At 30.5% G+C, this 25,724-nt stretch overlaps 1 protein-coding gene across 3 annotated transcripts in view; it reads left to right on the forward strand.

Annotated features, from left to right (window-relative positions):
• Csmd3 (CUB and Sushi multiple domains 3) overlaps positions 1 to 25,724 on the forward strand; it is a 1,110,517-nt gene that overhangs the window by 421,392 nt on the left and 663,401 nt on the right. For 2 of the 3 annotated variants that reach the window (XM_026384530.2, XM_026384531.2), the window contains 2 exons: positions 3,464 to 3,541; positions 10,197 to 10,284. In XM_026384530.2, the coding sequence (XP_026240315.2) occupies positions 3,464 to 3,541; positions 10,197 to 10,284 (166 nt within the window). The remainder of the gene's footprint in view (positions 1 to 3,463; positions 3,542 to 10,196; positions 10,285 to 25,724) is intronic. The other variant, XM_026384532.2, reaches the window with a different exon arrangement.

The raw sequence follows: 25,724 nt of genomic DNA on the forward strand, positions 1-25,724 counted from the left end.
ATAAATCTTCAACATCACTTTCTTTGAATATGTTTTTAAAGGAAGTTTAGAATTCAAATTGATTTTGAGGATAACTGAACAGTAGCTCACTTGAAGATACCATAATGCAACAATCCATTATAGTGATTTAAAACTGATCTAATGAAAGTTACACAAAAAAAGGTGTTTTTTAAATAAACAAGGATGAATTTGATTGCTCTCATATTGTTCCTTTTTGCCCGACATTTTACATATTAAAACATACTTTTATTATATAGGGGAAAAAAGAGTTAAACAAAAACAACAAAGAGTTATAAAAGCAAGCAAAAGTGATAAAAAGAATTTGGCTTATAAAAACATAAGAAAACAAAGGAAATGGATCTTTATGCATAAGCCTATAGGACTTACATTTAATGCTTTCTAATTTATTAGAGCATACATAGTTTTTATGTATTTAAACATTCCCTTACAAATGATCAGTTTGTAATGTATTCAGTCTTTTACTTATTCACCTTTCCTAATTCAAAATTAATAAAGGGAATTCTCTCAACAAAATATCCTTAAATGACCAGCACTAGAAATATTGCATATATTTATTCATCACTTGCACAATATGAGCAAGATTTTTTTTTCTGCCCTTGAGGAGCTTACTGAACAGTGCAGGGAATTGCCACAAATAACACACAGTCTTTTACCATTTTCTTAATGTATATATGACATCATTATGCATTTCAACATTGACTCTCTTTTGTATTAATAAATTTTACATGCTTCTTTTTGAAATATGTAAGTTTTAAGAAGTCAGGTTTTTTTTAAGTTAACTTTGGTCACTAGAAACACTCCTTGGTGACATTTTTATGGCACACATGTGATATAAAATCTTTTATAAAAGATATAGGACAAGATCTTATTATCAAAAGACTATCAAACCCTTTGATTTTTTCATAAATATATATGTGTTCTTTCTATAAAAAATTATAAAATGTTCTAAAGTATTTGTTTACTTACATTTTGAAATTTGTGTGAATTTAAATTTTGCATTTAAATTAAATTTAAATTTTAATTTATACTCACAACCTTTTATGTCCTAAAATAGATGTTTTTCTACCATTCATCTTCTTTATTTATATTACAGTTATTATAGTTTTTTCTTTAAAAAATGTAGATTTAAAAAGAATAATTTGATATATAGGTGCTTTTTAAAAGAAAAAAATAAACATCCTGTTACAGCCAGAAAAAAAAAATATTTAAAATTACTGATCCAAGTTGATGTTCTTTTGGCTAGAAGCATTCACTTGTTTTCGTGTTCAGGTATTGTCTCTTACTGCAACCAAATAGTTCAGATTAGATATAAACATTCACACAAACCTGTCCTTCTCTTCAAATACATACTTCTCCATTCCACACATATACTATTTAAACATTATTTACAACAGTTAAATCTTTAACCTATATAATATTATACAACTTTTGCCTTTGGTTGCACAATGTCATCATTTTAAAAAGATTCTTTTGTATAATTTATGATTTGAGTTAAAACTATCATGAAATCTTCAGATTAATTTGTAATACTTAAAAAGTCAAATTGTACAATACAGAGAAAAATAGACATAGATCCCTTCTTATAATTCATGGTTAGAATGGAAAAATCTAGACTTCTGCCACAGAAATAAAAATGCTAGTTATTTTTTAAAAAAAGAAAAGAAAACAATTTGAGGCAGCAGGGAATTTTAAAAGTGGCCAAACTATATTTAGAGTATTTGAATACTTCAGAAGAATTATGCTTTAAGTTATCATGGAGGTGTCAGTGGAGAATCACCCCAAAGAGCATCACTTGAGAGAGCAATAGTCATTCTTCACTATAAATAAGAGTCACAGACAATCTCTGAACCATAAAGAGGTGAAGAGGTTGTCTAGTTTTACCTTTCTATTTTAAGAGAAGAAATGGAGGTCTTTTGCAAATCACTCAACTAATAATTGCCAAAGATCAGGAGTCTTAAATTCTACTCCAGTTTTCATGTTCCTCTATTAATCTATGTAGCATGCATAGATAATTCATAAATATATGTCCCAATAAGCCATCAGGCCCCATCTCTACCTTTCTACCTTTGGAGGTACTAACAAGAAGAAAAAATCACAAAAATATTCATAATCAATAAGAGATCCTTAATTTGAACTAGTTGGTAGAAAGACAGTTTAGAATCAGCCAAATGTGGATTTTAAACTATCAAATAAAGATCAGTTTTGCATTTTATTCAAATTGAAAGCATGAACAAATCTAATTGCACGATTTTTAATTTATTTTATTTTGATACTGGGGATTGAACCCAGGAGTTCTTAACTACTGAACCACGTTCCAAGCCCTAATTGCATATGTTTAAAGCTATTATCCTTAACCATAAAAAGCACTATGTAAAAATTATGCCATACTTGGTTACATTAAATATATTTCTTATATTCTTGTTCATGCTATGTCTTAAAGAAAATAATTGATGTTTGGAATATCTAATTAGGTCAGATTTTATAACTATTTTTAATTGACAAGATTTTAGTTAAATACATATTCTTTATTTCACTTGGTGTCAATTAAAATTTTAAATGGTCTTCTGAAATATTATCAGTTTTTAAAACCCATAGCATCTAGACTTAATTACATAATTTGTACTAGAATGAAGTAAAAGTTATTTTAATCCAAGTTACTTGGAGAATATTTTTAACACATTAAAATTAAATTTTAAAAAATGTATAGGTGACTCCACTGGATTAATATGAATTTATTTTTTATTAGATTATCCACTTATATCTATTTTGATGTAGTACAAAATGTGATACCTCATCTTAAAGATATTGTTTTTCTATACCTAAGATTAGAAGTAGTAGAAAGTTGCAAGTATTCAAATAGTGCAAGATTCCAAATACTTGTGATTCACTTCCACACATTTTGTATCAGTCATAGTGTCAAAAGCAATGCTAATGAATGGAAATTAGTGGCCAAATTATTAAAAATGTATTTTGAATATTTCCAATTATGTTATTTTCTTAAATTCTTCCTAATATTTCAAATAAGTTAAATTTTTAGGTAATTTAAATTTTTGATTTAATTTTTAAGCCAAGTTTATTAAATTCTTTCTGCTAATGTCCCAGTATTATTTGCTTTTCTAATTAAATTTATTCCATACAATTTGGTGAATCCAAGTGGTTTATGATTAGATTTTGGTTTTATGTAAAAGTTTGGATAGTTTTTAAAAATATTTATGTGTATATGCAGGTTTTTCCCTATAGAATATTTAAAATTCTATACTGCTTATATTACTAGGTGATTATATTACTTTTTTTTTTTTATTTTCCTCAGGGTACCCTATACAGGCTTAAGAAAGCAATTTCTTTAAATTTGCATACTTCCATGCTAACAAAATTTGTTAACTTGAATTTCATTTTTGAATTGTATTTCCTGATACATGTTTTTGTTTGTTTTTTTAACTAGTGAAAAAGGCCATAGATTTTAAATCTAGAGGATTTAAATTGTTTCCAGGGAAAGACAACAGCAACAAGTTTTCTATCTGTGAGTGTACTCCTTTTTTGTTACTTTCTCTAGTGCAAGAGTGAAGTTTGTGGTGTTTGTGTTGTGTGTGTTTTATCAAAATATTTGTGTATTTACCAAATTAACTGCATTAATATTTATATAACATGCATGATGGTTATTTATATTTTATGTATTTAAATGTTATTGAGTTAATGGTTTTAATTCAGGGGTTTTCCAACTTCAAATTGTTCTTGCTAAAATTTATTCAATATTTTAATATATTCCATATTTGACCTCATTTGATGATGACAGTCAAGTTTTGTACTTCTGGATTGTGAGATAAAAATGAATAAAATTTCTAAAATTGATGGTTTCCTGTAGGAATTCTTATTTGAGTATATCTAAATTTCTACAGAATAAATTCTAAGGCATATTTATGTAAAAGCAATTTCATTTAAGAAAACGTATTCTTAATTTGAATAAATTATATCAATTGTTACTCCTTTGAAAATCTCATGTTCTGAAATATTCCATTTCTTCACAAATTCATATTTTTAGATAATCTGATGCCCATCTCATAATCCCAGATTAAAAGAATCATTGGATTAGAGCATACATCTGTATTACCATAAACAACATGGAAAATGATTTTGGTAAAGCTATACATGTTTGTGATACAAGTTAATAGCAATTGGTAAAAATTCCTCACCTCCCTGTTTACCTGCATCCATGTTTGGACCTTTGAAAAAAGCCATTTATGTTATAGTACCTAACTTCTAAAAACAGTATGTTGATAGAAAATGAGAGAAGTTTTTGAAAATTATGTATGGCACTATTGTTGATTCTTCAACAAGAGTATATTTTCAAGTGTATTTTTCTTCATTTCCAAATCCCAGTGAAATATTTTAATGATTTCTTTAAGTGAAACCATTTATTAGAATTATTTAAAAAAGGTATTTGCCTGTGTTTACTGAGTTACACATATAAATAGTAAGTGGCATGAATTGAGTTTTTATGTCAATTATCAAGAAACAAACTTAGGAACTCTTGTGTTATTAAATATTTTATGGTTTCACAATTTTAATATCGGATCTTTACATTTTTTAGTTAGAATTGAAAATTCTAAATCCCAAACAGCAAATATTAATAGGAGATCATTGATCAAATTAAGTAATCTGTTTGGAAAGCACACAGTTATTTCAAGGTATGAAGCTGTATAATTATGGTTTCTTCATATATTTTAGGGTAAAAACCTATTTTCAAGATTGATACTGTCCATTTTGTGGAAAATAACATTACAATATGATTCAGACATAAATCAGTTGATACATTTTGGAAAGAAATGCATATATCCTATAATAAAAAATATAAATAGAAAATTTTGCTAGTTCAGATGATTCCAACATAGTAAATTTCATTATGTCAATATGAAATGGAAGTAAAATGTTTATAGTACCAAATAATATGTTTACTAAAATTTTCCCAATATTTTAATCTGACCCACATATCTGTTTTGGAATTCTAACTAGAATTATAAGACTAGTTTTCCTTTTCTCACATATTTATACAAGTGTTACTTTATGTGCTGCATGCTTTCAACTTCAAGATGTTCTGAGAAACTGAGTATATCTCTACTAAGATATCTCGGATTTGTCAAGGTATTATTTGATGTGAATAACTCTATACTGATTGGTATGTTGCCTAAGTGGAAATATATATTTCATTGTTATGGAGTCTAATGGTGAAATAAAAGGAGATTGTTTGTATTACTGTGTTACCTAAAACCAACCAACCAACCCCTGAATACTTATTTCAAGATTGTCAGACAAAAAGTTCATATGAAGGAAATAATGCTTAATTTACCTCATATTTTTGCCTTTCTCCATTGTTCTTCATGTTTAAAAAAAGGAAAAGAAAATGCTTTTCCTTACTTTTTTTTTGAATATAAGTTATTTCTACATCAATACAAACCAAGTATTTATAGAAAACTTTTTATGGTTACAAAATTGCAAACCAACAATTATTATAATTATTATTTTTCGTACCAGGGATTGAAATCAGTGGAGCTCAACTACTGAGTCATATATTCATTCCATTTTTGTTGTTGTTTTGTTTTTGTTTATTTAGACAGGGTCTAGCTAATTTGCTAAGGCTGGCTTTGAATTTTTGCTCTTTCTACCTCAGGCACCCAAGCTGCTGGGATTACAGGAGTGCACTTCTGTGCCTGCCTGGCAAGCCACCATTATTTAAAATTTATTTTTACTACAGTTTTTTTTATCAATATTGAAAAACAGAATTTAAAAATATGGTTGTTTATAGCAAATGGCTATATCATTTCAATTTTTATCATTATATTTTTATTATCAAGTAATCATTCAAGTTTTCATCTCTTGATCTTTAGTTAACACAGGACAAAATAAAAGAAAGACAACTTTTATTTGACTTTTGACTTTCAAATTAAAGAAAGAAAGAAAGAAAGAAAGAAAGAAAGAAAGAAAGAAAGAAAGAAAGAAAGAAAGAAAGAAAGAAAGTCTATGTTCCTTAAACATCAAATAAGTTTTATTGCTGACATGGGCATCAGTGAGTATAAGCATGGATGACCTGAAATGCAGATTTGCGAAAGCCTGTCTTTTTACAGTTTAACTGAGAAATGAATGACCAAAATGTTCAGGAAGGTTCAGTAATGCTGATAGGGATAGTTTAGTTGTTTGAATAGCTAATTCAGTTTTTATTTCAGCTTTAATACCAGAACTCTAAATTGCTCCATTCATCCTTTGTTACTCTAAATAACAAAGAGTTGCCCAACCTATCCTCAAAATTGTAAATTTGACAAGAAAAAAAATAGTTTTGAAATTATAAATATTTAAAAAACAAAACTTATTGGCTAGTATTTTTGCCTACTTATCTGAAGCCCTTCTAGAATATTAAGGTGGATAAAGAAACTATAAGGTTACTATAAAAGGTTATGATTTTCTTTCCTTTTTCAAATCCACACTTTCATTCATTCCAATTATTTATACATTCCATAGTTTCTCCATGGCAACATCATGTTAGAATAAAATTTAAGAAGTAAATAAAATACAGTCGTCTTAGCCCTGAAGAATATAACAGTATTTTGGGATGCTAAATGATTTTAAAGGTAATTTTTTGTAGAATAAAAAATGTATTAGTATAAAATAACATCATTGACATCCATGATGTTTGAGTTCAGAACCAAAAAGCAAATATTTTAAAAATTAGGATAAATATTAAAAACTAAATAAAAACATGAGAAAAGTAGCAATGTAGGCAATGTAGAGGTGAATTTAGTTAGAGTCAACTTATTTTTATTTTTAATGTATTCAGTGTGCTATATAATATCATAAACTTTATAAAACATGTTTATAATAACAATATTATATTTTGATATTGACTAATAGTGTGTTTAAGTTAAATAATAAAATAAAAATATAATACAAAAATTAAGATTCTTGAAACAAAAGATACTTGTGTGTTATAATAAATACATCAATTTTAAAATCTTATAAATTTCATTCATCTCTTTACTGGTGTGTGGAGAAAAAGAATCACATTTCATTAATATTACTACTAATAAAAATATTCTTAAAGATCATAGCAAAAAGGGCTTTCTCCTAGCAGATGTCCTTTTCAAGGGACAACACTCTGTATAAATTTTAAAGAGCATTGATGTTTTTACCATTCTGCAAATTACTACTCAAATTAAAAGAAATAAAAATGTTAAATCTATCTAGTCATTTCAATGGCATTGTATAGTGAAAGCAGTTGATTCAATGAGTACTAACCTTGTTTGAATGTCTGATATCATTTAACCCGGGGCAATTCTGAAATAGCTAAACATCAGAGAAAAGAAAAGATCATACATTTTGATATTAATTTATATTTTATTTTGAACATTTACAACTAACAGACACTTAGTACATGTAGCTTGCAGAAGCTCTCTCATTACCCCTGTATTTTAATTTGGAAAGGCTGTGCTCTATTGCAGATGTCAAAATCAGTGATTTAAATGATGTTTCCAAACACATAGAAATAACCTGACTATTAAATCCATAAGAATTGAAATTAATTATGTAAATGTGGTGAAAATCATAAAAATTCTCTGTATTTTAATGGAAAAGATTTGTAAAAGTGTTTTGAATTTTAGAAAATGACTTTATTTTCTGCCTTGCTGAGCTGTCTTAGATGGTCTTCAGAGCTGAAAGGTTGGCCTGGATTTAAATATAGACTCTGGCATTAAATGGCAAATGATTTTGACTCACTTCTTAACCTCCCAATGCCTCAGTTTCCTTCCCTTGAAGAGGTGCAAAATTCTAATAGTAGTTTCCTGTAAGATTGTTATGAGGATCAAATAAACTAAAATATAAAATAGATAAAGAAGACACATAGTTGGATGTACTAACATTCAAATTCATATAAATCTTTAACATGGTCTTACTTTTTGATACAAAAATTGTAAAATACAAAAAAGACTTTTTCATAATTTTATTTTCTAATGTATATAAACCACTTGCACATTAATCTTTGATTCATTTTATATATTGTATTATGCTAAAGTAGTTAAACCTAGGTTATGCCACCTGTTTTCATCATCTACAACACTCGCTAAAAGAAAGTTACATTTTAATAACACATTCTACAGTATTATCAATAGCTTTTCAAAAATTATAAAGTTAATACTTCCCATAGAAAATGCTTAGTTTATTAAAAACAGTTTTTATGTGTTGGTTTTAATCAAACAACTAGGACATGTGTGTTTAGAAGTATTAGAAACTTGTAGAAATCTAGTTGACTCATTGGAGAGTTGTATAGTAATTAAAACAAAAAATAACTATGTGTTAGGAAGTTCGATCCTCTTCTAGTATTCAAGATAGATTGAAGATAAATAATAATGTTGTCACAAAAGTATCAAAGTGATTAGGTTGAATTTGAGCTGACACATGATATAGCAATTGGAAATTTGGGGGATGATATAATGGCTATTGATGGAGCAGGACATTTTGGAAAAGATGCAAAATCCTATACTAGAAATCATTGACAAAGAAGTAAGTTTTTAAGCATTGAGTGAAATACAAAATATGAAGGGCTCTGGGATAGTTCCTTTGAATTAGTGAAATCAGCTAAGGTAAGACAGTGACCAGAAATGGCAAAAGGAATTAAAAAAAATTAAAGGACCAAGAAAAATAAAAATATTACATTATTTGAATCCATGAGTATATAATAAAGGTGCAAGAAAGATATTGTTGGTGAAAATTAGAAAAAAAATAATTTTATATCTAATTGAGAAGAGGGCACCTTTACCACAACCATGACTGCTGGACTATCATTTGATAGCTGTCTTCCTATCTGATGAATTAGTGTCAACCCAATGATCAATTCCAACTAAACAATCCACAAGTCCAGTGGTTCTCAACTTTAACTTTACATTAGAATCATCTTGAAAGTTATATTAAAAAACAAAAATTGATGCCCAGGTTACTACTATATGCTAATTGTATTAGAATATCCAGAGCTAGAACTATGCATTTTTAATCTTTAAAGAAAGATCTACAGATGGTTCTAATCCAGAGTGCAGGACAAGAACAATCATAAGGTTTAGGAATTTTCCTCTGGTGTTTGTCCTTAAGCACTATGTTTTCTTTAAAAGAGCAAACTAATAAAGGAGCAAAATTACGGAAATTACTCTCCAGTTCACTATAAGATGGAATTATAAAACAATATCACTCAAATATTTCAGAATTATCTGGCTTTATTATCTTCCCATTAAAAAATATATCCTGGGAATTTAAGCATCCAATGTGACCACATTCACTGAAAAAAAAAAAGCCTTCATTAGCTGAGTGCTCTAAATAAACTGATGAAAATCTGACAATAGTCATTTAAAATGTAGTTATAGAAATTGCTTGAGGGTAAAGCCATTATTTTGGTTTCTAGCATTATATCATAATTCAATGACATGCTTCCTACCACATCATTGTTTTACCTTAATATTTGCAGACAAAATTATTTTGTTATATACCAAATACAAAAATGTTAATAACTTTAAATTTTTCCTGTATGGTCTTATTTTTAATTGCAACTTTGAAAACAAAAAGTATCCACCAACATTGAATTTCAGTAGAATCTTAGCTACTCAGGAGAACAAGGCAGGGAAATTTGAAGTTTGAAGCTAACCTGGGCAATTTAGTGAGATCTTGTTCAAAAATAAAATATAAGGAGATCTGGGGATGAAGATCAGTGATAGAGAACCACTGGGTTCAATCCCCAATCATGGACAAAAATCAAAAAGCAGCAAAGTTCCAAATGACAGTGTTATAACTGGCAATGGTCTCTGTACTATCAATAATTAATGGAAACTCTGGCACTGATAAGCTAGAAATGTGTCTTGCAATTTGATTGAAATTAAAAAGAAAGTGCTAGATACTAACGAGTTAATATTCAGAGTAGTATGTCATTGAATATAAATATTAAATTTAGGTTCTGATAGGTACATAAAAAGAGGAAGAAGTTTTTTGCCTTCATTATGTTTCTATAAAATTGTATTTTAATTTTCTATAGTAAAAAAGTAGTGATTATAGTAACAGAATATATGTTTTTGTGTAAATTTTAAAATTAATATCATTCTTAATTTCTAATTATAAATATTTTGTTTTTATTTTTCTTCTTGCTGCTACAGTAAATGAGGGAGGTATTAAAACAGCTTCCAATTTATGTCCAGATCCAGGAGAACCAGAAAATGGGAAGAGACTTGGATCAGATTTTAGGTAATATTTAAAATTATTTTAAAATTTATTTTGTCAGTTTATTTGAATTTATTTTTTTAAAAATAACTGATAATATGGAAATGGAAACCTGGTGGCTTCAAATTATGGCAGCTAGATTCCATTGATCATTCATTATTTTAGTGTGACTAGTTAAGTAATATGTTGTCTTTATCAGGACATTCTTTTTGAAATTAAATGATTAATTGCTTGCCATGTAGTAAGTGAAAAATCATGGGATTTATTTTCATTTATTATATTTTCATTCAAATTCTGCTGATTATTAATTAGTTGTCTCATCTTGAATATGTTGCTCAATCCTGTCTGCCCAAATTTCCTCTTCTGTAATGTGTAAAAAATTAATCACATACAATGGTGAATTCCAACTGAGGCAATGCACATGAAATCCTTCAGCAGATATTCCATATACATCTTATTTGTGTGTCTTAAAAATAATCATAACTTGTAATATTAATTTTATATGATCCTAAAATTAGTATTTATTTTATTAATTTGAAATTACATTTCCCAACAACCTAGAGAATGTATATAATATACAATGAAATATACTTAACTACCAAAGAACACTTTAAAATCTTTATATTTTTATATTTACAGTTGTTATTTCTTTATATTGTTTATGTGAAGTACAAACCATACCCTAAAGAATATTTCTAGGAACCAAAAGATAGCTCTTAGAATATAGATCTGTGGGCTGGGGATGTGGCTCAAGCTGTAGCGTGCTCTCCTGGCATGCGTGCGGCCCTGGTTTGATCCTCAACACCACATACCAACAAAGATGTTGTGTCCGCCAAAAACTAAAAAATAAATATTAAAAAATTCTCTCTCTCTCACTCTCTCTTTAAAAAAAAAAAAGAATATGGATCTGTGGAAATTTTGTCACCTGGATCTTTCAAGATGACTTAAGGCTATATTTTGCTATATTTCAAATAGAAAATTATAATCTTACTTCAACATGAACATAATTGTATTTTTCTAAGATATTTATTGAACTTTACTTCTCAAACTTAAAATAGATAATAATGTTTGAAGATATATACCAAAGAGAAATTCAAAAGGTCTCAGATCTGGTTAAATTTACTCATAATAAAATAAGTCAATTAAAATTAGTTAATTCAGATTCAATTATTAATAGTTATACTTTAGAGGCTCCATAATTGTATGCAATTTACTAAGTGATTCTTTTTTACATGCCTCCTTTGTTATAAAATCATGTAAAAACTTGTTATTTTAGCTTCATTTTACAAATGATGAAACTGAAGCTCTGTTTGACTTTCTAAAAATTTGATGGAACTCGCATTTGAACTCATAATGTTAGGACTACAAATCTTGTCCTTTAATCAGTGTCTAAAAGTCCAACAAACTATCCAAATCCCATCTTTGACATGAATTGCCTTCTTTTGCAAAAGGAGGTATCTTAAAATCTCAAAATGGAAATCAAATCACTTATCTTATTGGTTTAGGAGAAGATTAAATGAAATAATGTATGCACAATAGGAATCAGATCTGGAGACAATGTAAGTTCTCTAATCAAAACAGCTGGTATGGTAAAAGATGTTTGGAAAATTATTACTAAAACTTGGACCCATTATTTGCCAGTTATGTGAATGGTTCATTGAAAATAGACTTAACAATGTTGTAATGTAATACTAATATAGGAAATTAAATTTAAATTTCTTTTAAGTGCAGTGGATTTAAAGTTAGGCAGATGTAATAACAAATCTAAGTAAGTATTCAGAAGTAAAAAATAAGGTAAAAGATGAGATCCTATAAAAGATAATAAATGTTGTAATTCGGAAACCAACCTGATTTTAGATATCACACCTGTTGATATTGGAAAAATTATATATGGCTAGCATGCAGGAAAGGAAGTGTGTTATATTGAAGAAGGGCTTAATGAGCTATTCCAAGAAAATAAAGATCAATGAAGCTCAGTTATAGAGCTAAGAATAAAATAAAGTTGAGGAGTTGAGGAGATAAAAAGAAGCCAGATCTCTTCTGCAAAGAGAGTAAATTGGCAGTCACTCATCCTTACCTGGACTGGAGATGTTTGTTTTAAGCATGTATGCATTTTAAAAATGGGTTCTGACATTTAAAACCCAGGAGATATATCTATATGTATTTCTATTTGTATTTTTCTATCTTTCATGTGTTTATGTGCAAACACACACACACACACACACACACACACACACACACACTCCACAGAGTTTTTTTTATTCCCTGGTTGTATCTGGCAACTTAAGTCAACATAATTTCATGACAACATGAACTAATTATCTGCAGCTCCCCATTGGCTTCGTAGTTTCTGTCTGGTTCATCATGGTTCCAACAGAACTATTTCATTTGGGCCACCTATCCATCTATGATGGCAAGTTGTTAAAACCTATAAAAGAGTGACCTAGTCCAAGTTTAAGACTGAGAGAAACAAATGGAAAATAGTTGTTACCAAGAATGGGAGAGCAAGCCTGGGACTGAAATCTTGCCTTGCTAAGTAATTTCAAGTATTCTTTTGAGATTGATGATTCTGAATTTGCCTGGTTATAGGATTTCTACCTAGCATTACTACATATTCCAGGTACAAACCAAAGGAATTGTGCAAAAGCATAATAAAGTACAGTGCATTTTCAAAATTGCTAATTATTACTTCAGGTATGCCAATTAAAAATATATCTGGAGCAAGAAATCTTCAAGTAGAAGTGTAAATTGGGGATCTTTAGCAGGAGAATGGGTTAGATTGTCTTTAAGAGCAACCTCAACTATAAGACTATCACCACTTTATAAACAGCAGTTAAACCAGGCATACTAGTGCATGCCTTTAATCCCAGTGGCCCAAGAGGTTGAGGCAGTGATCCTGAGTTCCAAATCAGCCTCAGCAATTTAGCAAGGCCCCAAGCAAGTTAGTGAGACCCATGTCTCAAAATTGAAAACCAACCAAACAAACAAATGGCTGGGGCAGTAGCTCAGTGGTTAAGCGCCCCTGGGTTCAGTCACTGGTACAAAACAAACAAAAACAACAACAACAACAAAATAGCAGTTAAAGAATTTGTAGACTCATATATTTCAGAGGAGAGAAAAAAATAACTTTGTATGTATTTAAAAACAAAAACCTCTTAAAACTTAACCTCTAAATAGTAATAGATATTCTCAAATACATGTTATTTTACCAATATATTGAAAGATTTCTCTAGAGCATTGATTACAATCACAAAGCATTTACTCTTTCATCATTCTTCTTGTGTGGTAGAAATATTTATGAATTTGTTCCTCAAAGAAAGATAAATTTCAAATACTAAGATGTTTATTTTTCACAGGTGAGAACAGCAGCCCTCCATCTCTAATTCCATGGTTTTCATTTTAGTTCACCCTTTACATGTTTTTAGAACATTGTAATGTGAGCTTTCCTAGCTACAGGTTTTTCCTCTTCTTATCCATATGTATGTTGGTGCCATATCAGTCTTCTACCTAACATCTATAATAATGTGTTTTTCCAACTTAAACTTTCCTTATACACAATCTATTCAATTTTGTCATCCATAATGCCTCAAAATAGCTCCAGTCTTTTCAGGTTTACCTCCCATTTGTATTTGCTGTGGTGATGAATTACTACACATAGTGTGCCTCCAATATATCTGATTTTCTCTGACTTCTTTACTAGGTTTTATTGTTTCTTTTCCCCTCCTGGAATCTCTGATACCAGTATTTTTTTTTTTACTTGTGTCATCCTGCATACTTTTAAGTACCCACTTAAAGACCTTCTTATTTTTCTAAACAGTTGCAATTTGGCTCTTCCCTAGCATTTTGAGTAACTTACTTTGAATATGTTTTCATTGTTGTTGAGAAATTCTTTTACCTGTAAGATAGTGGAAATCAGATATAATAGACTCATATATATTACTGTAATGATTGACAAAGGAAGTTAGATATATTTAATGAATTGAATTAATTAAATAGCACAACTGCATCTTCAGCATTTTTCCATTAATTTCTCTGATTACATGACTGAACAGATAGCGTGACCTCAAACTCATCATAAAACTAAATGACTTACAGACAGTGGATGAAAAACAATCTTTTATTCATAAAAATCAATATGTTTATAATCATTGAGGAAATCTATAAGAAAATCCTTGAAGAACTAAGGTATCTTACTTGCTATATTTTGCTTACCATTTTATGTTATAATCTCCAAGGTGAGAGTCCCAGCAGCTGTGTTTTGAAGTCTTAAAAGCTTTGTTTCTAATTTGAAATGCCTGTGGAACATAACAGGCTTTTAAAGAGGGAAATGCTGCCAAAGAGATATAAAAGCTGGCAGCATCTTCTATGCTGAAAAATAAATTAAAAATTTAAATGTCTCTTAAAATTACAACCAAATGTCTGTGGAAGCCCAGCCTGTGAAATCTTTAGCTTTCATAGACTTTTTTTCTGCAGAAATGCTTTACCAGTCCTTTTTATCAGAAGCAGAAAAAAAAATTGAGGAAATGGAAAAATTTGAAGCTGCAAAAGAGATATCAGACAGGATAGGAATTTGTAGGTATTTATTCTCTCCTTGAGAACAAAAGTAATGTTTGCTTTAAATTTTGGATTTTCATTTGGATTATGAAAACATGGACATATTCATATCCTCAGCAGAGAACATGGTAGTTACTAGGAAATGTTAAAACACTTCTATCTATCTATCTATCTATCTATCTATCTATCTATCTATCTATCTACCTCCTACCCACCTACCTACATATCTATCACTATATAGGCAATATTAAAACTAGGTACTAACTAGGAACATATATATCATAATAACACACACACACACACACACATGCTGGCCTGGGCAACTTAGCAGTATCCTATCTCAAAATAAAAAGGGCTTGGAATATAGCTCAGCAGTAGAGGGTTCCTGGGGGTTCAATCTTCAGTACCCTGCCAAAAAACAAAAAATACCCAAAGCAATAGTACAGTAAATAGATTACCTGATTTATCTTCTCTTTATTATTTTCCTAATGAGTTTTAATTAAAATCTTTATTCTCTCCCAACATCTTAAAACCCATTAATTCTCTCGTAGTCTCATTAATCAGCAATCTTTAATTATCATTGCCTCTGTCTTACTTCACACTCTTAAAACTTCTCATTTGCACAACAGCTATAGTTTTCTATTTCAGAAAAGCATCCTTACTATGTAATTATTGCTGTGTTACCTGGGATAAAATCTTATATCTCCCATTTTTTTCTCAAATTCAATAATATAATACAGATATCTTACACCATCACACATCATACATGAGCTTCAAATGACCTTCATACCATTATTTTGTTATTTATTAAAACACTTTGAGTATTCAGACTCCTGGTTTACTAATATATAGATTTACACTCCACAAGTTCCCACATTTAGGAAGAATAAATGCAGGCTGTGGTTTGCAGTTTGGTGCTCTTTCCCCTTACTTAAACATTTGCATTCTACCATTTAAGATCTTCTGTAAGAGTACAAACTTAGTTTTCTGGCATTATCTTCTCAATTCTACCACATTGTGTTACAGAATGGCAACCTGCCTCTTACAGAAAAAAATACTTACATATACATATACACATACATATGAATGCACACACATCATTTCAGGCGTATGGTGTGTGTTTTTAAAAAGAAATGTATAAGAAGTTACTATTTGCTTAAACTTTTCAGTTCTTTCAGGTAAATTGTTCTTCCAATGCCTTCACACTTTTCTTAGAACCACAGCACATGCTATTCTCTCATCTTCAAATATGATTTTGCTGGTCTTTTCCTGTTAAGAATCCTGTCCATTCTTCAATGGCTTTTCTTCAACTTCCTTTCTGATAAATTATCCATACTCTCTTGGCTCATTTAATTTGCATAATATTTACTTCTGTGTTTCTCTTATTGCCACACTAGGCATTTATTCTATGTATTAAAATAAGATATTGTTTTTCTTCAACAAGCCCAAAACAATTTTTAGATTCTTAAGAAAATCACACTGTTGAATTTGAATATATCTTCCTTTGGTTTTAAGACCAATACAATTAAGACTTACTATGCTATTCTGGTCCATATGGAAAGGTGGTTTAGGTCTCTTTGAGAAGGCTCCTAAGATATTACGTCTGAAAATGAAGAGCAATGAAAGCACGCTCCTTTTTGTTGCTTGTGGCCCAAATTGTTCAGTACAGTATTTCCATGTAAAAACTAGCTCCTGTATAAATGCATCTATGTTAAATTTTATACATATGTAGAAGAAATAGTGGAAATGGATTTTTGAAAGCCACTTTACTGTTTTGTTATGTAAACTGATAGGACATTAGGATATATGACTTATAGAAATACTCAAATTAAGTATGCAATCTAAGAAGAAAATAACATGAATAACATGCCCTTGTACTGAATCTATGCACGCTTCCTGATAAGCTTAGCCCTTTATCTGCACTCTGTTGTATTTCATTCTCATGCCATCCTCATTGCTGGAAGGAAAAAACAAGTTATAACTGCAATATTATGGCCAAAATATTATAAAAGAAAAAGTTATACAAATAACAATTTGAGGCCACAAATAATTTAAATCATAGCAATATTCTATTCATATAAATTTTAGAATGTATGTATATAGAAGTATATTAAAAAATTGCATCAAGGGAATAGTTTTTGCTATAGGTAGGTAGGTAATATAAGTATTTTTTCCAAGATAATGTGGGAATGTTTGGGGGCATACTAACTGCAATTTCAAATCTATAAAAAGTTATAAGAAAGAAAATACATACATTATATAACAACTATTGAAAAAAATTATAATATAAGAAATACTAACTCCCTTCCAATGTCACCATTAATGATAAGGAGATCCTAAATGCAAGTTTAAAAGGTCAAATAGGTCAGAAATTCACATATTTCATTTGAATACTTTTCATATTTAATTATCTGTATGTTTCCATAAGGAAATGGATTATATAATTTTCCTAATGAGAATATTCTTCTTATATTGGGAATGCTATGTGACATAGACAATATGAAAGTTATCTAATCTTCATTATATTATGTAATGAGATGGTTTTAGGTATTATTGGTGTTGAAGTGAAATGATAATAACAAAATATTATCAAATGAGACACAAGGAGAAGAGATGTTTGTGTAATGAGAATCTTTATGGTATAAACAACATGAGAAAAAGAACGGAGAGATTTGTTAAGCGAAATGCAGAAGCAGAAGAGAGTAAGTATATATGCTGTTTTTCAAATTAGCCATTTTTCTTATTTAAAAAATCCTTTAGATTTAGTAACTGTGCTTAATTGCATTACCTCATTTCTAATCCATCAAGAAATTTTATTGTTTTTACTTACAAAGCATATTTAAATATGGTAAATATCCTTCATTTCAATTAAGACTTACTTAATTCAAGCCATTATCATTTCTTACTTAGTCTTTATAAAACAGTCCCAAAGCATGTCCTTTCTACTATTATTATCATCTATGATGCATTCACCACTGCAAAATAGCCCAATTGATCTTTTAAAAGTGGATCAAACTCTCTGTTTAAAACCTCCAAACACTTGACCCTTGCACTTTGAATAAAATCAGTACTTTAAAAAATGTCCTTATAGAACCTGTTCTTGGTTTTTTGGTTTTTTTGTTTGTTTGTTTGTTTTGCAGAATTGATTTTGGATCATTTTCCACCTAACCACTTTGACCACTTTGATTCAGATGTTCTGGCCACTTTGGTGCTTTTGAAACATAGGTAGTTCATTTCCACTTGGGCCCTTTCTGGGAGATTCCTGTACTAATGCCTTCTTCTCATTCAGATGTGAGATTGAACATAACCTGCCCAGTGATTCTCTGACCACTCAAGGCATTTAGAACGATGTAACTCCTTTTTACTTTAATATTTGTCATCTAAAAATTTTCCATTTGTTTATTTGTTTACTGTGTACTGATCCTTGGTCTGATAGCTATTAAAACCATTCCTAGACTTCTGCTCTGCTGTTTATCATGGAGGAGGGAAGAAATGAATACCTCAGGCTGACTTTCCCAGGCTTCTGTCTGAATTTGGATTTTGAGAGATAGTAGTGGGAAACTGAAACAGATAAAGAATGGAAAATTGGGGACTAACTTCTTTTTCTTACTTCCTCTTTCTTTCTTTCTTTCTTTATCTGCTTTGGGTGACTACAGATCTTGAGCATAGCATACTGAATAGGACTGCCGTGTTTTTTTAAACCAAGTGAATCCATCCTCTGATTTCCAATTGTATTAAACTCTGAATACCTTGCTTTTAAAAAGTTTATCATCTCTATTGTTTTATAACTTATCTCTTACATTAACTTTCTTCTCTTGAGAAAGTCTATTGTGATATTTGCTTTCCATTTGGACCTTGATTGAAAGAGTTTGTGTCTTTTCACAGAATGTAAACTCTTTGGAAAAAAAAAAACTTGTTCTGTCCTATTGACCAATTATCTTTATTCTCTGAACATGTGGATAAAAAAGGAAAATTATTTTTGGCATAACTCCAGAAAATAAGATATTTGAAGCTAGCATTACAAATTCAAACCACTCAATAGTATTTAAAATAACCTTTTATCAATAATTATTTGAGATTTAAGAAGATTTCATATTAGATTTTTTGGGGGGTGTCACTGGGGTTTGAATCCAGTGGAATTTTACCACTGAGTTGTGTCCCGTTTATTTTTTAATTTGAGACAGGGCTCACTAAATTGCTGAGGCTGGCTTCAGACCTGCCATCCTCTTGCCTCAGCCACTGGGATTACAGGCATGTGCCCAGCCTAGACAAAAATTTTAGGTAATTTTCTCAGTAGCCTGAAGAAATAAATTTTCATGTTTCTATTTCCAATGTATATAGTATTACAGGCCAAAGAAGAAGGTAGATAATAAAACTTCTCTGGGTCTACAGATTTTACAAATCAGTTTGCTTAATGAACATTTATTGAATTCATACAGTGTGCCAGACAATAGACCAATTGCTGTAGCTACAAAGATGAAAAGGGACTTTTTAATTATATAGAAAAACAGAAATAAAAACCCTAATGCATAGCAATAAGTACAATTATATATATATATATATATCTTATATCTATATACATATACATATATATCTCTTATATCTATATACATATACATATATATCTCTTATATCTATATACATATACATATGTATATATGTCTATATATGGTTAAAAATATACACATATTATATATGTGTGAATGTGTGTGTTTGTGTGTGTGTGTGTGTGTGTGTATATATATATATATATATATATATATATATATATAACACAGAGTAAGTAAAAGATGTTTAACTCTTTAAGAACTAGAGGGATAAGGACCAGAAAGGCCACCAAGGGAGGATGACACCTTCACTTTATTATGAAAATAAATAGAAGTGTTCCAGATATAGGAAAAGAATAGAAGAATTTCAGGATGAGTATGGAGCATAGGATTGACACAGAGCTCTAAATCAATATGGCATATTTATTGAGAGTTTACTTTTGCTGATTGTGAAGTGCCAAGTGGGATGGTAGAGATCTAAATAGGAAATTGTCAAGCAGATAAGAGAATGAGATGCATTTCCAGTTGATGAAACAGCACCATGATTTGCACCTATCCTACAAATGCTATATATTTTCAAACAAAACCAAAAATAAAGGCAGAGTGGTATTTCTAAACACACTTACAAAAAGTATTTCTGGTAAAGGAATTCCCAAAGGAAATTTTATAAGTAAAAGTGTATTTTTCCCAAATAGAGCTCTAGAAGAACTACTTTCTGTCATCTGCTGCTTAGTAATAGCCTTGGAGCCCAAACCTATATTTTTAAAAATCTTTTTCTTTGTCATTCTTGGTGGCATATAAGTTCTGAGTCTAGTGATGATTGTCTCATGAACACAAAAAATATCTGGTTTTCCTTCAGATATCAAATCTTCATTTGAAGAATGAGGAAGAACTAAAAGCAAAAATTTGTTCCTTTCTGAAGCCTTATATTTTTTTCTTAAAATTAGAGGCTGGGGGCTGTGGCTCAGTGGCAGAGCACTTGCCTGGCATGTGTGAAACACCGGGTTCGATCCTCAGCACCACATATAAATAAATAAAAAATAAAGGTACATCAACAACTAAAATATATTTTTAAAAAATCAAAATTAAAATTTTAAGGCTTAAAATTAACGGCTTAGGAACTTCTATTTCATTGGCCAGAAATTTTGACATGTGACCTTTTGAATAGTCACTGACCAGTTAGAATGTGATCATTCCAGCATGAATATCAAGGGTAGGAACTCAGATCTTAAAAAGTCAGGATTGTATTTAAGGAGTAGCGTTTTGGAAGGGAATAGACAGAATTACAACTATGCTATATAGATAGCATTAAAGGCTATTTGTGACCTAGTCTCAGTTTGCTCTCTAATCTTATAAATCCTTTATCTTCATCCACCTCATTCCTACTTCCAACTCCCATTTATACACACATGTATATACACACAGAGTGAATAGACAACACATATTCAACTATCGAAGTTCCCAAAATGTATCATGCTTGTAACCCATGGAAAATTTATATGCTGCATTCCTGACTAGAGTGCTCCCTTTCTTATTCTTTGCATGTCTGTGCCTGCTCAACCTCTAGTATTAAGCTGTTTTAAAGTACCAAACAGTCTATATTATTGGTCTACTTTTATTTTGCATATCATCATCCACATTTAAAATGTGTTAGTGTAACTTCTTTTTCTTTTTTTCCCCCTCTTTTATATCTAGATGTTCTTTGGGAAGAGTCTCATTCCTCCTTCCAATATTGCATCTCTTTTCATGAGACCTAACATATGGCAGGGGTTGGAATAATCATGGGTACACAGACTTTTAAAAGATAAGGTAGGAAAGGTAGAAAACAACCAGAAAATGAGTCTAATTTTCTGTCCCAAAGATCTTAAGTTCCATGTAGAAAGAAATCTGTAAACTTTGTAAAGCTTTTTACATGGTACCTAACAATTTGGACTATCTAAAATATATACACAGGTACTTGATCTATTCTAGACCCACCAGACTTAGACTGCCAGCTAACAAAAAATTTATTAATTCTTAAAAATATAGTTTATTGTAATTATTTTAAAAATGTCTGCATAGAAATTCAGTGTCTTGAACTTCACCTTCAGACATAAAATTTATGGCCAAGACTGGCAAATACCTAACAAGACCCCCTGAGGGATTATACCAGTGGCCACTGGGAGACAGAAAAACATTGCCATAGTGGTGTGTAGGCATACAGCTGTTGTCCCAGGTACTCAGAAGGCTGATGTGGGAGGATTGTTGAGTTCAAGAGTTCAAGAGCAGCCTGGGCAACATAGCAAGACCCAGTCTCGAGTGCGCGCACAAACACACACTTCCAATAACAATAACAACAAAAAAAATATATCTTTTCATGGTTCCCAGGTCCAAAGAAGTATTTAACAATTTTATTTACATGGTAGTTTTATCTAAAGGACTTAAGAAATTACATTGTAAGCAACTTAACACTTTTATATACTTTCCAATTTCTCATATTTGGGGATCAGATTAATCATTATCATTCTTTTTTTTATAACCCACAGTGAAATGATGTGGTACTTGCTTTTTATTATACTAATTACTAGAAAAATCCAGTTTCAAAAAGAAATGATTTTGAAAACAATACAGTGTTTTAGTGCTGATACTGTAAACTACTTCAATCTAGTAGTTTTCCCAGTACATGAAAGATGTCTGTTTCCATTAAAAATTAAAATAATTGTAGGGCCTTGAATGTGCACCTAAGCAAGAGTTTGGGAACTTTAATTTTAGTATTCAAGAAAAGTAAAGCAAAATCTGCAATAAATGAAAGGGTGCTGATGATTTTATTTTGTATTTTAGTCAGACCTTGGCATGGACTGTCTACTTCCTCTTTCACTGTCAATCCATACAAGTACATGGAATTTATAATTATATTATGGAATTTATAATTATACAAAATCTCTTCAAGCTCTGCAACATGCCTGCATCTAAACCTTGATTGCTTTGTCTGTGTCCTTTCTTTCGAATATACTCCACAAATACCTCCTGTGTACTTACATAGCAGACACTGACTAGATCCTGGATGTAGGAGATAAAGAGTTAAATAAAATATCATCCTTCCTTCCAAGAGTTTACAGTCTTCAACTTGTATCCTCCTGACTCATAGAAGGTTTCTGCCAATCTGCTCAGCATACTTTATTTTTCTGCCTGCTGTTTGTGGAGTCTGTTTTTCTACACTGGTTGTTAGTATTATCTTTTAGACTTCCTTTAGCTCTAAAGTTTCTTCTCAAGGGCAAAATAATCTTTAACCACTAACCACTAACTAGAAACTGATACATTAGTTTCTAGTTTGACTATGAAAAAATTGAATTCTTTAAATATAATATTATGTGGGTTTTGTCAAAGTTCAACTTCTCAAGTATAAAAATAAGTTCAAGGTAATAGTTACTCACTTGTTTTTACTTGCACAGAAATCCTAATATAGAATGTTGATATACTCCCTTTCTATATCTGTGCTTTTGTGCATTATAGTTTTCAACTGACCTTGTAATTTATATAGAAGAAGTGAAGGGAAAGGCTAAAGATGGCAAATAAGAAGATCTTGCCTTCCTTGACAATTATGCTAAGGTATACTAAAATAACTTGAAGAGTTGCAATGAAAAATCTAAACTATTCATTGTAAAATATATATACATACAATGCTTGCGGTTTATTTTTCTTTCAAAGTTAAGAGAATCCCTTGCCAAATTATGAATTCCAGAGATATTCTTTGGCATCATAAAAATTGATTTAAAAATTGATAATATTTTATACAGCTGTTTGCAGTTTACTGCATAATCTATTTTTTTTTAATTTTCCAATAAATGGCAAAAAACCCTCAGAGTTTCTCACCATGTCCTGCACAGGGAGAGAAATCAGTAATCATATGGAGGTGTGGAATGGCTTGAAATAAAATGCTGAAAAAGTAATAATAAGAAATAAAGACAAAAGAGACAAGAAATATATGGAAAACAGGGGCTTGACAGGGTGGAAAAGACCTGATGGGTCTGATCTTAACAAAGAGAGAAAGCTCACCAACATTTATTTTATAGAGAAACACATAAAAGGAATTTATTATTAGGAAGGGTTCTTTATAATAAAGAAGAGGTGAGAAGCTGTGGGAAATTGGCCTTGTTGGGGCCTTATCACTTGCTCAGTAATTCTTCATCCTCCAGGCAGCTGGCACCTCAAGGCTGCTTAGGCACACTGGTATCTCTTTCACCCAACGTTTGCAGGCATCTAAATTCCAATCTATAGAACTCATGTATTTCATGGCACCATTAACTGTGGTCACAGATGGGCATGACTTTCTACACCTTAGCATGGAAAGATTCCCAGATGTGACAGTCAAGATGTCCAAGGCATTGGAGTTCAAAAAAATAATTTGCCACTCCTGACAAGGGTTTATCTCCACTCCCATTCCCCTATTTGATTTTCAAAAGGTAATACTGAGATTTGCCCAACATTGATTAAGGGCCTATTATTTTTTGTTTTTATATTTTGTTTTTACTAGAAAGACATTTTAATGGAATAGAAAATATTAATTACAATTCATCAGTATAATTCAATTTTCATGGTATATATATTAAAGAAATTGCCTTATAGTAAGTCATTATGTTAAATGAGAACTATATAAAATTAAAACATCTCTGACTTTTAGGTTATATGCCTTTTATTCATTGAAGAGATATGACAACATAAAAACATGATTAAGTATCTGATATATATTTAGGCAGATTTTGCTTTAATAAAAAACAAATCAGGGGCTGGGGATGTGGCTCAAGTGGTAGCTCGCTTGCCTGGCATGTGTGCGGCCCGGGTTCTATCCTCAGCACCACAAACAAACGAAGATGTTGTGTCTGCTGAAAACTAAGAAATAAATATTAAAAATTCTCTCTCTCTCTCTCTCTCTCTCTCTCTCTCTCTCTCTCTCTCTCTCTCTCTCTCCCCCTCCTCTCTCACTCTTTCTTTAAAAAAAAAAAACAAATCAATTCATAGAACATTACAACTAGAATGCATCTAGTGATAATCTAATCCAATCTAATTATAATTTTCCTCAGTGAGCTATAATACTGATAAACTGAATATGGAGAACTGAGTGTATTTTACATTTTAGACTTAATAAGGCAAATGGAACTTAGTGTGCCAAATTTACACTTGTGACATATGCAATAATTTATTATTCATTGCCAGTATCTCTGTGTAGGATTTAAGATATAAATATTAAATATGTGTAGACAATGTTCAACTTAAGTGCTCTTTCCCATCTATAAAACATTGAGCAGTTCCCAAACAATGAGGTAGTTGCTTTGTGCATCAATCTTTGCACTTCAAATATCAATCACAAAAAGCCCCTGGATTACTCTTGCATATTTATATTTACTTGGTGAGAAAATAAATGACATTGACAAGAGTAGATCAAATGAGATTTTATACAGGATAGTGCTTTGTAAACTAAATGCCTTATTCAAATATTAATTTTTAATATTCTTTTAAAGATTTATTCTAAGATTAAAAAATCACTGGAAAATTTATAACATTGTGTATTAGAAGGCTTATTTCATCTATTCCTTAGGAATATTTTCTTAAACTGAGATGAACTTTAACTATTTAAACTTCCAATTTAACTGATTTCCTCCTGACAATTGTTCTTATATAAAGATACATAGTAATTTGGGGCTTTTTAAAAAACAATTAATGGGCTACTAATATTAATTTATTAATACTTAATGATAACATAAGTTTTGAAATTCAAGACAAATAGAATTATCCTCTTTAAAATACTTCAATTTGTTGCTATCTTATAGGGTTGTGAGGTAGAAGGAGGAGAGTGAAGTAGTAACAGGTATAGTTGTGCCAAGGATCTGACCTTAACCTTGCCTATTTTATGACTTGCTTTTGTGAGGCATATTTTATGCATATACCTGTTTTAGTCAGCTTTTTCACTATTGTCGACTAAAAGATTTTACCAGAACAATTTTAGTGGAGGAAGTTTATTAAGAGGCTCATAGTTTTCAGAGGTCTCAGTCCATAGACAGTGGGTTCTATTCCTCAGGGATCCAGGTGATGCTGAACATCAATGGAAGAGTTGGAAGAGTAAAACAGCTCACAAGATGATCAGAAAGCAGAGAGAGAGAGAGAGAGAGAGAGAGAGAGAGAGAGAGAGAGAGAGAGAGAGAGAGAGAGAGACTCCACACTTCCACGTGCCAGATACAAAATGTATATCCCAAAGGCATGTCCCAAATGACCCACATGTTTCAGCCACACCCTACCTATCTTCAGTTTCCATTTAGCTAATTCCATCAAGGTATTAAGACACCACTTAGGTAAAGGTTTCCATAATCCAATCATCTTCTCTAAACC

The sequence above is a fragment of the Urocitellus parryii genome, chromosome 7, assembly GCF_045843805.1.
Source record: "Urocitellus parryii isolate mUroPar1 chromosome 7, mUroPar1.hap1, whole genome shotgun sequence".
Lineage (NCBI taxonomy): Eukaryota > Metazoa > Chordata > Mammalia > Rodentia > Sciuridae > Urocitellus > Urocitellus parryii.